Source organism: Tyto alba, unplaced genomic scaffold (assembly GCF_018691265.1).
Source record: "Tyto alba isolate M040663 unplaced genomic scaffold, T.alba_DEE_v4.0 Super-Scaffold_9, whole genome shotgun sequence".
Taxonomy (NCBI): domain Eukaryota; kingdom Metazoa; phylum Chordata; class Aves; order Strigiformes; family Tytonidae; genus Tyto; species Tyto alba.
Window position 1 is genome coordinate 247,239 of NW_024881330.1, and position 17,467 is coordinate 264,705.

Genomic DNA, 17,467 nt, shown 5'->3' on the forward strand with positions numbered 1-17,467 from the left:
AGAACATGTTCCTAGGTTTTATTAGAATTCTGGGGGTTTCTCCTCAGCCAGAAAGGGGCCCAGAGCCACTATGTACTCAATAGGTTGAATGTCAAGCTCTATCAGGAAATAGACTTTAGTTCATCTTCCACATTACAGTGCCGTGGGAAGCATTTCTAGGCATAAAACCATTATTCACAGTAAAGAAAAATAAATTTCAGAGCATGCCTGCTACTCACCTTTATATTTCTTCCTCCCAGCATGACAGAATTCATCTGCTCCAAGGCCAGCTGAGCAGCTTCAGGTACCTCATACTCCACAAAAGCAAAACCCTAGGACAGAAGGATATGTTTGTTGACTCGCAGCAGCTGTATCTCATCTCAAATCTAGCACCAAGCTAGCGCAGCCAAGACTTCCCACATACCAGATTCCTACTACTGTGGCCTGAGAAGACATTTCCTTAAGGAAGCTTTTTTTTAAAGCAGAAAATTGCACTCAGAAGTACTAACACAAGGTTACCTGCTTCCACAGCCTCTCATACTTAGATGCCTAATGGCAAAAGGCCACTGCAGCATACAGGACTGCTAGCTGTTTGGCATCTTTCATGCACAACACCCCCAACCACATCTGGTTCCCACTACAGAATCCTACAAAGCTAAGTGGAGCAGGCAGCTACAAACATTTATCTCAAAGTGCTAAAAGCAGCCTGCTCTCTACAAGGATAAAGGCTCCTTCCTCTCATGGATATATTCAGGAAGGCCATGGAGAGGAGAAAAAACACATCACTCAAGGGCTGTTAACCAACCTTGTGCTTCATTGTAACAGAGTCCCAGGACATATCAATGCTTTTTATAGGTCCAAATGGGGCAAAGGCCTGGCGAATGGTATCTTCTCCCAGCTCATAGTATATGGAGCCCACATAGACACGACACATGATGGCCAGGGCGCGCTGCCTCTGAGCTGCCATCTGTATTGGAAAGAAGAACTGGCTGGTTAGATCAGGGGGTGGTCATGGATGTCAGGAGCTCTTTCCCTTCCTCCTTCCCTCCCAGGAGCTATGACCCAACAGCAGGTAGCTCCTCACTGGGCTGCAGCACAGCCTGGCACACGTAGTAATAAAGTATTTTCCTGCTCAATGCACAGACTGCTGGAGCGGATAAGCAGTACGGCTCACTCCCAGGGGCAGTCAAATCTTTGATGGGGTCTGCCACCTCAGGAGCCTTAACTCCGACCCCACTGATAAGGTCTAACCCTCCCCAGCCTGATCACATCTCCAGCAACGCTTGCAGGAGGAGGAAATAACTTCATTCTAGGACAGTTTCCCCTTCCAGGCAGCAAAGGTCTCGATTCTAGACACTATTAGCAATCCCTCCCATTCCCTCCCGCAAGGGACAGCAAGAGATCCAATACTGGGCACCACCTAGTCACTCCCTCCCCCACCCCATCCTCCCAGGCAGCAAAGGATCTGGAATTGGGTACCTCCTCCCCACTCCCTCAAGCATCACACACCACCTCCTCCCCCCCACCCCACCCCAGGCAGTACGAGATCCAGTACTAGGCACCACTTCCACCGCACAGTTCAAAAGCAAAGCAAAAAAAAATCAAATGGTTAAACGAAACAACTTCATTAAGTGTGTGGTGCTAGTACTTATCACTGCCTGTTGTTACTGGCTCAGATAGTGGTGCAGCCCCCAAAGACTCCGCCCTTATCAGTTTCGGTGCAGAGAAGGTCTCTGTGCTATTTTCTCCTAAGTATGCCTGAAAACCTGTTTGCAAGACAAATCCAGAAATTTCTTACAGCAGGTATCCAAAAAAGCAGTATATCCTTCAATTATTTTTCACCCTTATTGTAATTCTAGATTTACTACTACTAAGGAATGTTATTCTAGGAAGATGCTGCCTACAAAAAAAATCACAGGTTTGGCCAGCATATCCTAGCAGCACGTCTTGGGACCAAGGCAGAAATTAGGTCTCTGTAGAGGCAGCTCCCTATGATCAGCAAGACTGAATTACAGTGCGTTGGAGATACGCACAGGGCTTCATTCCTGTTCTGCATGGAACAGATGGAACCAATGTAAAGCAGTTAGGGCTACAGACTGTTGCAGAGTAGGCAAATACAGCATTAAGCTTGATGCCTCTCTCCCTTCCCAGCACCACAGTGCTTGGCACCAAAGCAGGGAGCTCTGCACAACCACCTCTTCCCCACCACCACTGTTTCAGAGGGTCTTTAATCGAGGCCTTTACAAGAGGCCTACTTTCAGAATGCTGTAACAAGTGTGAGCACAATGAGCTCTGACATATCTGGGGATGCTGTAACTCAAATGGCAAAATGGAAGGGACAGCATTTTATCTGTGATAGTCACAGAAGCATGGACACAAACTCTACCCATGGAAATCTTTCTCCCTCATAGTACCTGCACATGATTGACATTGACCATAGGAGGAAACAAAATGTAAAGGTTCAACTCCTATTATTCAATACAGCAGGGATACTATAAACAGGAATGGTTCTCACCCCATACTGCTGCTCCTGAAGTGATATTAAGCTTGCCTCTTGACTGGGTTTAAATATTTCACACGGTTAGAAATAAGTTGTTTTTCAATTTACTCTGCAATGCTGTGACTAGGAGGACTATGGCACGTGTACACGCAGGACAGCTGATGTGTTGTCTCCCAGGTTCTCCAACACATTCCCAGCTTTGGTGCAGGAAAGCCAGTGATCAGTAGCCCCTCAGCCTGTGCAGTGTGTCCATTTACGGGTTCAGAGCCATCACCATTCTAACCCCAAGTGTCTGAATGAAGTGCCTCACCCACGGTGCCACAGACTGTGATAAAAATTTAGTGTTTTACTAGGAGCGCTTCTTGACAAGACACCGCAGCCTTGTACCAGGCAGAGGGGTTTTTCACCTTCTGAAGTGCCTATATATACAAAGAGGACATTCTCTTCTTTTCAGTTATCAATGCAACAGGTGCAAGAAAAATGGCATTTGTCCTCTCCCACAGCAGCAACCTTTACAGGACAAAATCCACATCTTACCCTGCTGCAGAGATCCTAACAAAATAGGTGGGGTGGAGTTAGGAGGACTCTGGTACATCAGCAACATATTAGAAATCTGGACCTACAAAAGGTAGAACTGAGGTGGACCATGATGACTACATGCTTATGTGGATCACTAACAGGAATCGGTAGCATCAGGTTAGGGGAATGATGCAATGTACACCTGTGAACTAAGCACATGACAGCGTCCAGAAATTCAGGACTAGAAATCTCATGGTTTTCACCAGCTACACTAAGTAGATTTTACTGGCCACTGGCCCTCTTTCTACACCTATAAAATGGAGTTTAAAGTATCTGCAACCTTCACAAAGGCAGCAGCTAATAGCTGTATATGTAACATCGCTGTTAAGTGCTTATGAAGGTTATTTTAAGGACAAGCCAAAACATCATCTTGGAGTGCTCCTTTAAACAAAGGAAGTGATGCAATAATATCACCACTAGCTTCGATTTTAATACAACGCCAGGAAATTGTTCTCATCTTGCTGACGTGACATGGAAATCTTGAGCTGTAATACTTGTAGACAGGAAGCTTTAATCTCAGGCACTAAGATACTGCAACAGGAAGTTCAAGCTGCACTTCCTTCATGTAGGAACTGATGAATCTTGTCAACAGGAAAAAGTGTTGGTCAGAGGTCTGTTTGCATTTTCTACATTCCTGATGGGCTTTGGGATAAAGCATTTGTTGACGTCAAGGGTACCCTAACTCCACTGAACTGTACCACAGCTGAATGATTCAGTGCAGACTCCTGCTTCCAGGTTCTGTCCCATCGGCAGTAGTCTCTGACTAGCGAGGAATGTCTTAGGAAAAGGATTCACAATAACGACTATGCCCTTGAAGCTAATAAGAAATTAAACATTTCCTGTTACATTATCAGTGCACGCTTTCTGTTTGTTGCCCAGCTGTGAATAAAGAGCCAAAAATTTTTTTTTTAAGTAAAACTGATGGAGTTATTCTATCAAGTAAGCTTCTACATGAACTGGTAGAAGTTTCTGGGTCATGAGGGCTCAGAAACCAGCTATGTCAAATTCACATCAATATGTATGTTTCTATTCCATTCCAAACTTACATAGCCCCGTAAAATTTATTCTGGCTCCCCTGCTGACACACTACCTACTGTGGCAGTGTCAAAAGGAGGGAAAACAGGAGACTTCAGTTTTAGTGCATCTTCCATTTTGAAGTACAAGCTTCTGGTTGCATTTTACACCAAGCAGAAATATTATATGCCAGCAAGACGGAAAAATATTTACAAATGAATTTACAAATGAACCTTTGCATGCACAGTGGAGCTTATAGGACACTTTCTACAGTGGCCATTGTCCAACATGTCCAAGAAAAAGGAAGGGATGGATAATCCCAGGTAATCAAGTTCTTTGTGGCATCTGATTTGAAATTCCAGCGCTAAAGGATGTTCTCTGAATAGTCCTGCAGTTTTGTTACTTCCATCCTGCTTTTACTTTACTTGAAACATGCCATATTCACCTAGTCTGGAAACATGCACAGTAAAGAGCAGTCTTACATCTGGGCTACAACATGTTCTGCAAACCTATAGCGCCCCAGTCCTCCGCAGCACCTTAGCTGCCAGGTCTCCGGTGCTGTGAGTTTGTTTCATAAGAAATTGTCCATTTGTGAGTTACCTTGGCAGTTAGTTTTAGGTCAGGACCTCAGAACTGTAGCATCCCTAGAAATGCAGCTCCCACAATTTCACAGGTGTGTTCAGAACTGTTCGAAATCTAAAGCTTTCTTTGCCAACTGACTCCAGGACCCCGACTGCCAGTGTCTCAGCAGACTGCACCCAGTCTAAGGTCTTCCTCTGGGGAGTTTACACTTTGCCTCTGCTTGCTGTGCTTGTCCATAACAGGTGGGTATGTGGGAGGGTTGTGCTGGGTTGAATTAAGAGCATTGTATTACCACTACATACTTCCCCACTCTAGGCCCTGACTAAGACAAAGTGCCCAAGAAGAAGTGAATATGTCTATTGACCGATTGTAAAGGTGAGAGAGGATCTCCAAAGCCCATTGTCACTGCTGCCATCTGAAAGACAGTAAAGACAGAGTTCAGTCTGTTGGAGCTGAGCATACTACGGCTGTTTGTAAAAACTCAAGCAGAGCGGCGGCACAGGGAACCTGCGAGAGAGGCCTCTCCTTCCTTGCCCCTCACTGCCTGGTCCCAAGGACTGTCCAGCGCTGGGACCTGCAGATTCCAGTCCCACCAGGTCAGGGTGGAGTTGTGCTGCTGCCACTGCCTCAGGAAGCAGGGTCTTCTCCCAGGGGGGACTCAAGGCAATAGTAACCTCTGCAACCACTGTCGTTGATTCACCCCCAGCATTTAAAAAGGAGCCCCTCAACTATATCAGACACTCAGAAACATGCACAGCCCTGAAAGGCCAGAGCTGCCTAATGTGGCAAGCACATCCACAGTGACTCTTCATTAAAAAAATCCAACATCCTGAAGCCATTATTTTGGGCTTCCTAACTTTGGGTAGAGGGCAGTGAGATGCATTCAAGAAACCTCTGAAGGGAGATTTAAATACCAGTTAAGGGTTCTCTCCCAGTATGTTGGCATTCCAGCATTAACAGGAATAGCCAACAGAACTTCTCTGAAATTGAGAGCACGGGGGTGAAGGGGAGGGAAATGGGGTAGCAGTGTCAAGAACACACGAGAGACAGGTACCCTCCCCTGAAGCAGAAGAGATGGTGAAAGGATACTGTTCCCAGTAACCCTAGACACCACCTTAAATGTAAGTCAAAAGTGAAACCCACAGCAAATTCTTTGGCTTCTGTCATTTCGAGAAGCATCTGACCAGCCAACAGGAGAGAAACTCTTAAAAATTTACTTTGAATGAGTGAAATTTGGGGGCAATTTGTGCAGGTGAGTAAAGGGGGTTTCCTTCAGCAAGCTGAAGACAGTGTGTTTCAAATTCACTGTGGATACACAAACGCATGTACCTGGCTCAAGGCAGGCCTCAGGGCTGTGCTCTGGTTCTAAGTGCAAAAGAACTCCACCTTGTTGGGGGAGAGTAGGACACAGAAGGAGCATCTCAAGAGGGTCTCTCACCTGAAGGTTGGTGAGCTGCTGTTGCTGGTGGGCGATGGTTTGCTTCACCAGCACACTCTTGATACTCTGCTCCATCGCATACTTCTTTGCCTAGAAAGAAATACAGTCTCTGTAGTCATAGGACAATACCACAGAGCAGGGAATGATGTTTGATTTTACACCACAGTTCCCCAGAACCACACCATTGGCTGCCAGTGGAACTTTTCGGTGCTCCAGCCCTAAGCACTAAGGCACTGTACATTAGCCAGCGGCCAACAGCTTACTAACATCTTGGTTTGCATCTCGGAGTTGTGAGCCCTGAAATACAGCATAACGCTTGAGCAGAGGATTGGATGGATCTGCAGCAGGCGCAATGTTAGGAAAGCAGCATGCACTAGTCACTTAGCATTGTCCCTCTTCCGCCCTCTGCCCCTTAGACCCCACCATAGCACCTTACCTGCTGGGATGAGGGCAGGACAGATAGCCTCCTTCAAGTCCTTTCCACTCAGAGAACATCTGGACAAAGAGTTTCTACAAAAGGGAAGGGCCTCCAAATCCCCTTGTCCAGTCTCTTGTCTAGGCACTCCCCCTCTCTTACCACATTTGGCCTAGTCTGGTTTGGAGGACCCACTGCTTTTGCTCACTAAAATGCTCCAGCAATCCTTCTCTGGTTCCTAGCCTGCAGACACGAGACTGATTTGTCTTTTTTGTTCAGTCTTCTACAAGTTTGGCAAAGCCTGAGTTTTATACCCAGTGGTGTTGACATGGAGTTTCTTTGTCAAGAGAAACCTAATACCCACATATGTGCCTATTCCCAGGGAACGGTACAAACACATTCAGCCAACCCCTCAGGCACCTGCTTTCCATGGCTGTACGTGTTTGGGAGGTGCCAGGGAACGGTAGGCTCTAAACCGTGGATTTGAGACGTGTGCTTCGAAAACCTGGAAACGGACAATGGGATTTACATCTGTCAGCTATGGAGAAGCCAGAGGAAACGAGGCCGTTTCACACTGTGAGCCAAACAACACACACACAAGCAGCTTCAACATTACGGGAACATTCACACGAAGCCTACCTAGAGCAATACTTTACTTGCCTCACCAGAGTACAGAAGACACCTAGCCCACAGCTCCCACATTCCCTGGTTTTGTTTTCTTTCCCCTCTTTTCCCAACTCTGCTCTCCTCTCAGTATGCCAGGCATCACTCACTCCCATCAGGAAAGTGGGCAAGAAGTCAGCAGTAACCTCCCCACCAGCTGTATAAAACAGGACCAACAACCAGAAATCAGAGCTGAACTGAAATTTTATCTAGATTAAAACAGGTTGGCTGAAAATACTTGCTATTGGGTCTCTTTACAACAACACAGGGAAAAGCATAAGGGAAAAATAGAGATGTTTTGTGATGCGTTCTTGTGTGGACAAATAAAAGACCAGCTGGAGCATATCAGAAACCTATTCCTTGTGGAGTACAGACTGCTCCTTGCAGTACCTCTGTGGCAGTTGCACACCATCTTAGAATTACAATGTGATCGTAAGATGTTAATGTTATTTACTTATGATTTTGGTTTTTTGTTTTGATTTTTTTTGTTTGTTTGTTTGTTTTAAAACACTTTCCCCACTCCAACAGCAAATTCCATATCATGCTCTCCAAAAAGCATCTATAAACTCTAAACCAACACAAATAATTCTTGGGCACAAATTTGAAAGTGTGAATCCACACACAGCATGGCCATTACCCCATATATATTCTTGGTAGGTGAGCTCTCTTTTATAACATCAGTGACAGATGCTCATTAAAAAAAAAAAAAACCAACAAAAAAAAAAAAAAAAACAAATCAAAACCAAACACCCAACAAACAAAAAAACCCCTAACAAACAAGAGTGCTAAAAAGCAAATTCACATCAAGTTTACTCACTTTCTGGAGAGCTTCCTGCTGTTCTGGTGTGAGGGGAGGAAGCCCCAGCTTAGCTGCTGTGCTTTGTCCATTTTCCATCTTAATGGACTCTGTACCCTGAGAAAATAGAAAATACTCATGAAAAACCTGTTCTCACAGAAGTGACCAATTTCTTCATTTCCAGAAATCCAAAGCACTTAATGTCAGAATGTCACAGTTGACTAAAAAGTTTTCCCCAAACAATCAGTAATTCATGAAAACCTGTTAATGTTCTAACCACTCCCTAAGGGAGAGCTATCCCATCAATTGTACAAACTGGTGAACATGTTGGATACTTAAAGAGTTCCCTAACCACCAGATTTTCAGTTAGAAGAAAATTAAATAGTCCCCAGTCTTCACTCACATCATCTCTCAACAGTTAAACTCTGTCAAAGGTACCCATCTATTTTTTCCTTCCATCTCTTCCTATACTGGTTTGTCGCCCTTGGCTTCTCAAGTTCTCTTTTTAAAATCTTCTCTGAAACTTTTCCAAGTCTCACATACTCTTCCAGGTACTGAGTAACAAAGAAGCACTATTCTCAGTATGAGAAGCATACTACCTGCCCGTGCAGATTCCCAAACCCAACATTAGAAGAGGTTTAGAAAGAAGCTTCTGGGCCACGGAGCTGACTTTTCATGACTTCTGATGCATGTGTAGCTAACAAACGTTAGCCCCTTTTGTGTTATTCTGCTGGCTTCTCTACCTCATGCTCATGTTTTACACTGAAGTCCACTCCTATGAAACAAATGGTCAGTTATTCCTACCATGTTAAGTAACAGTAGGTTTCTCTTAGGTATACCTATCAACCTGGTTTTGGTTAAAGTGCTTCAGTGGTTTATGTCTTTCTGGTAAGCATTCACCAACTTGTATAGAAAAAAAAAGAAACAGACCCATTCAGATGGCAAAACAAAACCAGCTCCCCCTGCACAGGTACAAAGTTGTCACTTGAAAAAGATAGAATATCAAAGTAATTGGCATTTTAGTAGAAGGAACAGTGAGTATTCCCACTAATTTGGTTCCCTTTCATTCAGAACAATCACTTGCTTGTGGCATCCCTGGTACTACTGGCTAACAACATTTCCTGTGGGCACAAACGTCTCTGAAAGACCACTGACCACCTCCTCTAGAAAAAAAATACTCTTACAGGCATATCAAGATCTTATGAATGTAATACCAAAATACAGAACAGCAATAAGCCTTTTTTTTTTTTTTTTGGCTAGATCTGAAGCCTTGGAAAGAAAAACAAGTCTTTTGGAAGCAAAAGATCCTGCATCATGGCTGCACACAAACTGCACATTTCATTGCATGCTCTTTAACCTACCACAAGTCAAAGGGGAACACACGCTGATAAAGAGACAAGCTGCTGCAACAAACTCTCAACAAGACGTAACAGAACTGTCAGATACACTCAGTAATAGCCCAGCTCCCGCACTGTGCCTACCACAATAATACTCAGTAGACAAGAGACCTCCAGAATCACAAGTTCCCCGACAGTCCAATTTTTCACTTATAGTATTTTCATATTTTTTCTATATATTGATACATAGAGTGTTCTGTTTGTGACGGGGAAGAAAAGCGCAAAATGGTTAAGATACTTTAACCCCATAAATTCTTACCACAGTAAGTGACAGATACCACCTAAGCATAAAGGAAGCTCAAGCACATTCACATCGTATTCTCAATTTAAGGTAATAGTTTAGATTTTTAAAATTACTATGGAAGTAACAGAAATTGCCAAGTTCAAGAAGTAAACAGCAGCAGTCAGGAAAAAAGCCACAGCTTCTCAGAAGGCACCTTGGCACAGGCCCAAGGTAACAATCCTCAAGTCCTCCCATTAAAAAGGAGTGGAACACAGCACAGGAGCCCCAGAACTCAAGGCCTCCTAAGTGTCTGCTTTATCTATAATAATTGCAAGTTCTAGCTGTAAGAACAGAAGCTTCAATGCAACATCCCTTCAGTACCAAGGCCATTCAGTACCGACCATGAAGGCTGCAATCCCCAGCTGTATCTGCTGGCCCATTTGCTCTTGTTGCCCATATACTGGATGCAGGACTGTGACTTGACAGAGTTGTACACCATAAACCTCCAAAGCTGACACCCCTCCAGGCTGTTACAGAGGGACTCTGCACCCACCTTTTCCCCGACTGACTGGGGGCGGTATTGATGCTACACGCTGCTTAGTTTCTTATTTTACTCACTAGGTATAAAGTGGGGTCACATGTCTTTTAAGCAGATAAACCTTAATTGGTAAATGCAGAAAAAAATCTATTTTACAACCTGTCACAGTGCACACATAATTAGTTTATCTTCCCCGCAATACACACATTACTTTATATGTTCTAACATATTAAATGCAACATTTGCCATCATGTTGCCCGGTCACTCTATCTTGAGATCCTCCGGCAATTTTCTTTTCATGAGATAAACTGTGTTCACCGTCCCAACAGAATCATGTCCATTTCTTGTGAGGATGCAGAGCACAACTAGTCTGATTGATTCACAGACTGCACCACGGGGGAACTCTTATTTTCCTACCAAACCAACGCAGCAGAGAAAGAAGCGAGTGTGACTACAGCACGATGGTCCCATTGTACCATCCATCTCACAACCTCACCACCTTCTCAGCTTAAAGCAGCAGGATGTGGACCTGCCTTTGTTGTTCGTGTAAGTTCTACCCGTATCATCCATCAAAAGCAGAACAAATTTGTTCTCTCAACTTAGAGTTCACTACCAAGCACCAAAAATACCAAAACGGACAAATATCCTAATCCGTTCAGTAGTAGATACATATTAGGCTAAACAGACTTGTGTCTGAATGCTACTGGTTTCAGTATAAAAATGACTATGGGAAAAACCCAACTTAATAGCAGAAAACAAGATTTTAAGCATTTCCTTCACCAACGGCAAAATTTCTCCCTGATTAGCCAACTTGTCTCTGTCTACTGGCAACTGGAACCTGGATGCTGCTTCCAACCAGGTTACAACACTTCCTTTGTTCTCTAGTCAGACTAGTAAGGGCAAGAAGTGGAGCTCACCTACCTAAAGAAAGCTACAGGATGAGTTCACTGATGTTCAGAAAGATATCTCCTAGTTTATTCTTACTCTATTTTACAACAACAATTGAGATTTCTGGTTTTGTGTATTCAGTCTCAAGTTCACCATAAGAGGTTTGTGAGCATTGTCTAGGATCAACGAGCATAGAGCAGATACAAAATAAACCTTCCTAACTGCAAAATATATTCTACGAGTACCTGAATACAGTGTTCTAGAGTTGCAGTTACTTCACTAGTCCCTTCAGATCAGTTTATAGCTACACTGAATAACACGCAAGAACCTAAGGGGAATAGAAGTGCAACAAAAGAAAACTGACACATGAATAAGAACAGAGATAGTTGGAACTGTTCTATGGCTGCAAGTTGGGAAACTCAGGTGCACACTACTGATCTAGAGATATTACTGCATAGTCCACACATAAATTGACAACAAGTATCAGCAAAGTGATACAGAATCATAGAATCATTTAGGTTGGAAAAGACCTTTAAGATCATGAAGTCCAACCCTTAACCCAGCACTGCCAAGTCCACCACTAAGCCATGTCCCTAAGCACCACATCTACACATATACCTTTAAAATACAGTCATAGTGATCTGTTCGGTACAGGAAGGCTACATCATCTCAAAGATTCATTTTGATTGTGGAACATTCAAAATAATACTGATATTAAAAAAATAATTATTGTTCTTAAACAACTGGCTAAAAAAATGTTTTTTCACCCAGCTCTCCTGGCTCCCCCTCTCATTTCTTTACATTTTACGTACATGCTATCATGCAGTCAAGTCCAGAGACTTCCTTAGCTTTCTGCAGACAATTTAAAAAGCCCACACCTTTTTCTATTGCTGTTTCCATTTCCTCTCAGCTTTTAAAAACTGAATTATTGCCATTTAAGAGCTATGAGACTGGATAGAAGAAAAACATAGTGGAAAGGCTATCAGATGTAACCATTCACAATAAAAATAACCCTATTCCATTGATTAAAATCTGTTATGATTCTTAAAAATATACTATTGCATATCTACATTTAATGTAATTTAGACATCTGAGCTCATTAAATGGCATAGCTTCCGAAAACTGATTGATAACATCCAATCTCCAGCATGGAGGGTAAAACCAAAACTAAGGATGATAAAATGATCTAGAAGTGACAAGGAGTATCCAAGCCAGTCCCAGGCACTACTGGTTCCAAGCTCTTTGCCAACACACATTCCTCTGGAAAGAAACCAGATACATGCCTTTGCTAATCAACAGTATATCTATAAAAGATTTATCATCATGTAACCAACTTTTTAACACAGAGTTTCTTCAAGGAAGACTACCATTCTCTGTTACTCCAGTCTATTTGAAAAGCTACAGGTTGTGCAAAAGAATCCCAATCTCTATAACCATTTACACAGAACGAAGACTATGGCTTCTCTCTTTCTGGCCATTACCAAGAAAAGACCATAATTAATTTGAGTCTGCTAGGCAGTAATGTAACAGTACCTGTTGAAAAGCAGTTGGTGCTTTATACTAAGGTTGGCCACCTTGAAAACAGCCTTATTCAAACACACTGTAACAGTTAGGAGGGAACAAGAAAAATGGGAGAGAAGTTGACAACAGAAGCAGGAGAATAGGAGCTTCTTTTAAAAGAGAAATAAATAGAAACTGTATACCTGTTGCTATGAACATTGCTTCTGAGCGTTGCTTGGCCCTTTAAGGTGGTTTGAACTCCAAGAGTTCAGGCACATTCGTTGGAAATTTATTACATGGCTGAGAATTTCTCTGAAGTATAAACACACACAAGAGAAAGAAAAACACAGAATCTCGTTTATTTTAGGAACCATAACAAGCAAACAACACGAAGATTAAATAAGACAGAGGTGGAAAAAGGACTGATGTGGTACCTGGCCAGTATACTCAGTTTAATCCTTCCTCTACCACCTACATCAGTGCTTGAGAACTTGTATTCATCTGAATATTTTTATATTACAACACCCCACACCAGTAGTGAAGCTGGAAGAAGCATCACTCAAGTGCCTGGTCAAAGGCAATGTTTTTACTTGCACAATAAATGATTTTTTCAGAAAACATCCGTCTTTGCACATATAAATAGATTTAATTATTTTGCCCCTATTTACTACCTAAATCTGTGTGGATTCAGCTGTAAATTCTGTAACTTCGCAACCCTTTTATCATGTGCATGATGACCTTTTAATATTCCTGAATTTCTTTAGCAACTATTTTCCACCCCCTAGAGAATACCTTTTTTCTTTTCCAAAATAGGAACAGCCGTGCTAGTGACTTATTTCTTCTGTTACTGCTAGCATGTGCAACTAATGTACTGACAAAATCTAGAGCATGGGGTATGTTCAAGTTTTTTTTTCACCATCCTACCAGATGTGTTCTATTGAGAATGGGCAGGGGTTAAAACATTTCAAAACGTGTCATTTTTCTAGCATCTCATGACCAAACTGTTTACATGTCTGCATATTTGACCAGTAACATCTCTTCTATCTAAATGAACAAGGAGATTCTATGACAAATTTCACTACTGTTGTCCAGTAACATACTTTTTCCAGAGCACCAAATTCTATGCAAATCCAACATCTGAAAGCATGAAAAGTCTTACATACATGCACACAGGTGATCTATGTAGCCTTGAAGCAATTCCTTGTGATACATTCTCACTGCATTTGATAGAACTCCTCCCCATTGGATCAGCACTAAAAACCAAAAGAATCTTTTAGCTGCTGCCTTTATATGCAGCACACTGCAGTATCTGCCATGGAACCCAGAAGTCACCTACATCTCAATTTTCAACTCTCAAAAAAGGATAACTGCTGTTCCTGGCAAGCTACAACGTAGTGCTAAAATAAATCAATATGCACATGATCCTCCTTCTCTTGATTACAAACAGAAAAGTAATACACAAGGAAACACTCCTTACTCCCAAAAGGGATCATCACTTTCCCTGACCATCATCTCACCTTGCCCCAAAATGACTTTTGCCAATGTGAAGCATGACTGAAACTCTTGAGATTCCCAATGCAGCTTATGTCATAGGTAAAAAAAAAAGTTTACTGTCAATAAAAAGCTAATGAAATCCAAGGAGGATAAATACTACACCCTGCACCTGGGAAGGACTAACCCCCTGCAGTGGTCCAGGCCAAGGAGTAGCCTGGGGAGAAGGAACGAGGGGTCCCAGCAGTCAGCAGGCTAAACATGAGCAACCTCCCCTGCTGCCAGAGTGCACTAACAGCAGCACCCCAGGCTGCACCAACAGGAACAGAGACCGTAGTTAGAGCAGTGGTCCCCCCTCCACTTGGCACTCCTGAAACCATATCTAATACTGCATCCCTTCTGGACTTCCCAACACAAAATACTAATCAACTGGAGCAAGCCCAGCAAAGGGCCACCAAGATCGTGGAGAGGCTGGGGGAACCGGATTGTTCAGATAATGCTCAGGATTGTCACAGTACCTGTGATGCTGTATGCAAAAAGCCTGCTAAGCAGTACCCAGTAACCATTCCCACAATTAATCCTTTTAGGATGAGAACCTTGTATGTGGTGCTAAGGTAAGGCCTCGCAAAAAGCTGGTTCAGAGCCCCCCAGGAGGTAAGGGTGAGGAGGAAGCCTGAACATGCAAAGCAAGAAGCAACTTGGGCAGACTGACGGCAGACTGCTCCTTCATCCCACTTACCCTGCGAGTGAAAGCTCCAGCCGTCTGTAATGCCAAGATGGGCTGGCAAGCACTTCACACGTACACAATTTCCCCCCAAAATTACTCCTCTGTTTACAAATTAACCATCCTGATAAGGAATATTCACAGCAATTTCACCTTAGCCTCGTTAAAATACAAACACATTCAGTAGACATTGCTTTTCCTAAGTGAGTTAAAAGAGAATCCTTCAGTTACATCAGTGCTCCAGAATTGCACAAAACAGTTAAGTGAACTTTATTCTGGTTGATAAAACTTGCTGTCTAGATCAAATTGTTTAGGTCAAATGCAGAGACAATCCATGACATTTATTGTGTAAGAACACTTTCCTATGCAGTGGCTGTAATAATCATTACAGGACATCAGTTCACGTATTTTAAAAATAATAAATCATTGGCCATATTCTAAGCTTCCCTCAGCAACTAAATTAAATGTTTGCTAGATTTGTCCTAGAAGTACAATACCATTTTAACTGATTCCCACAGTTACTGATGAGAATCAGATAAAATATTTATTTGTTGGGAAGACCGTTTGCTCCAGATGTAGCATATGGAAATCCTCTCCTTAACTACATCCCTCACAGGGACACAGGAGGGTACTTCCCTTGCTCTATGAATTAACCCACATGCTCCCACCGACAACTGGGCAGTCCCGAGTAGCTGGCTGTAAATTAAAAACAAAAACATAACCCATGAAATTAAACTAATCAAATAAAAAGACCCCTTGGAATTACTGAATTTCTGTGTGTCACCAAAAGGTAAGCTTTGTCATCATGATAACAGTTTAAGTGCTACTTAAGTACTGTGCTGGGAAAAAGAAGGTTGCAGAGAATGCCAGTCCAGGTTCTTGGCCTGGCACCCTCCCCAAATACACACGATAGATGATTACTCAGATGCTGGAGGGAGGAGATACCAACAGGAAGCAGCACAGCCCATAGATTTTTCATGAGGTAGCTGGAGGTCCAGGAGGGAGCCAGTATCATGAAATCCCTCAGCAACTTTTTTCTCTTCCTCCTATCCTTCTTTTAAGTAAACCAAACCACTGAACGCTACATCAGATGTGCCTGAGGTTGCCCACGTTTTAAAGAATACCTGGGAGGGGGACAGGGGGTATTGGGCATTGCACACCTTCGTCTTAAATACACACATACTGCTTAGGCTGACTGGCCGGGCACATGTACAGACCACACGAAGAGAGGAAAAAAACTGTTACAGCTCTGACATCAGAAGGAAGAGAGCCTGCCATATGGGAAATCTGCCTGTACTGCAAGCTGAGGAGCATGGCCCATGACAACAGTGTGGGGCAACAGATTCAAAAGAAAGTGTCGAAAAAAATATGCAGGTGAAAGAACAGACATAGCCAGTAGAGCTAACCCAGGAGAGCAATGCAGTGTGCCACAACAGTAATATTCTGAGTAACAAAACACGGTAGTACAGACCTGTCATTGTAACCAATAGCATTTGGCACCAAGTAAAATTATAGTTGCAAAATTACTTCAGTATAAAATTTAATTCTACCTAAAATTCAAATGAAAAATAGGGACATTTTTTCTCAGCAGCAGGACTAGAAGAACAGGCTAGGTAAAGAAGTGATGATTCCCATCTTATACGAATCAAACTGCATGGCTTTCATATCAGATGGGTTCAATAAATGTTTACTGATGGGCGCAATGTCAGGTAGATTTATGACATCTGATAAGCATACACCACACTTGAAAAGCATCAAACAGTTTGGAACTTTGAGTTAAAGTAGTAAGACCCAACTCAGTCTTCTAAGATGCACTTCTTTTGACAAACAAAAGCAAGCCCTCTGCTTTCTATTTTACTTATTTTTCCCATTTAACTGTTTCTGGTACAACAGCGGAGCCTGTACTGCAAATCTGCTTTCAGAAAGCTAGCTGAGAACAAAATCTATCAAATTCCAGAACTGAGCTCCTCTTAATTGATGTTACTTTGTTCTTAATTCTGAAGCTCTTCTAGCCAGCCTTCATGATTTAAATTATCCCAGAACAAAGTAAATGTTGCAGCTGTTCTGGTTAAGACTGCAGACACACTGGACTTTCTTTAGACCAATTTCCTGGTCACATCATGGAACAGTCAATTTCTTTCCATCATGGAACAGAGATTTAAAACAGATAGAGGCACTCATGTCGGACTTGAAAAGAAAGAATGCAGGGATCATGCAAAAGGTGCTTATGCAGACATTTGAATTCGGTCTTCATTTTAAGGACCATTAACACCAAGACCATGAGTCAGTTTTTCATGCACAGCAAGGTATAACACATAGTGGCAAAAATGCTGATGAATTAACACATGATATTGGATGGTCAGATTCACCTTATTTGCAGCAAGATGAGAATTAAACTCACTTAAAGAACACACAGTTTATGAAAGATCCTACTTAAAGAAAGTGTTTTAACTCATGTGAAGCTGGCAAGAATAAATGCTCTATTTAAGATATTTAACAGTCCTGAAGTTTAAAATAAGTATCTTCCAGTCATACTACAAAAGCCCATACTGAACAAAAGCATGCAATACTCAGTCCAGCTGGAATTCTTGTTCCTGGAAGGCTGTTTCTTACACTGTGTCACCTATACTGGGAGCAAGTAAGGAAAGAAGTAAAAAAAAAAAAAAAACTTCCTTCCAGCTCAAGGCTTATATTCTAACACAATCTTTTGTCTAATTAATCCTTTTAATTTTCTTCACTC

General features: G+C 42.5%; 1 protein-coding gene across 2 annotated transcripts in view; it reads right to left on the reverse strand.

Annotated features, from left to right (window-relative positions):
* Positions 1-17,467, reverse strand: part of PUF60 (poly(U) binding splicing factor 60) — a 32,145-nt gene that overhangs the window by 10,431 nt on the left and 4,247 nt on the right. The window contains exons 2-6 of one of the 2 annotated variants that reach the window (XM_042785836.1): positions 7,988-8,083; positions 6,093-6,182; positions 5,019-5,069; positions 785-946; positions 219-311 (exon numbers count right to left, since the gene is read on the reverse strand). In XM_042785836.1, coding sequence (XP_042641770.1) covers positions 219-311; positions 785-946; positions 5,019-5,069; positions 6,093-6,182; positions 7,988-8,083 — 492 coding nt within the window. The remainder of the gene's footprint in view (positions 1-218; positions 312-784; positions 947-5,018; positions 5,070-6,092; positions 6,183-7,987; positions 8,084-17,467) is intronic. The other variant, XM_042785837.1, reaches the window with a different exon arrangement.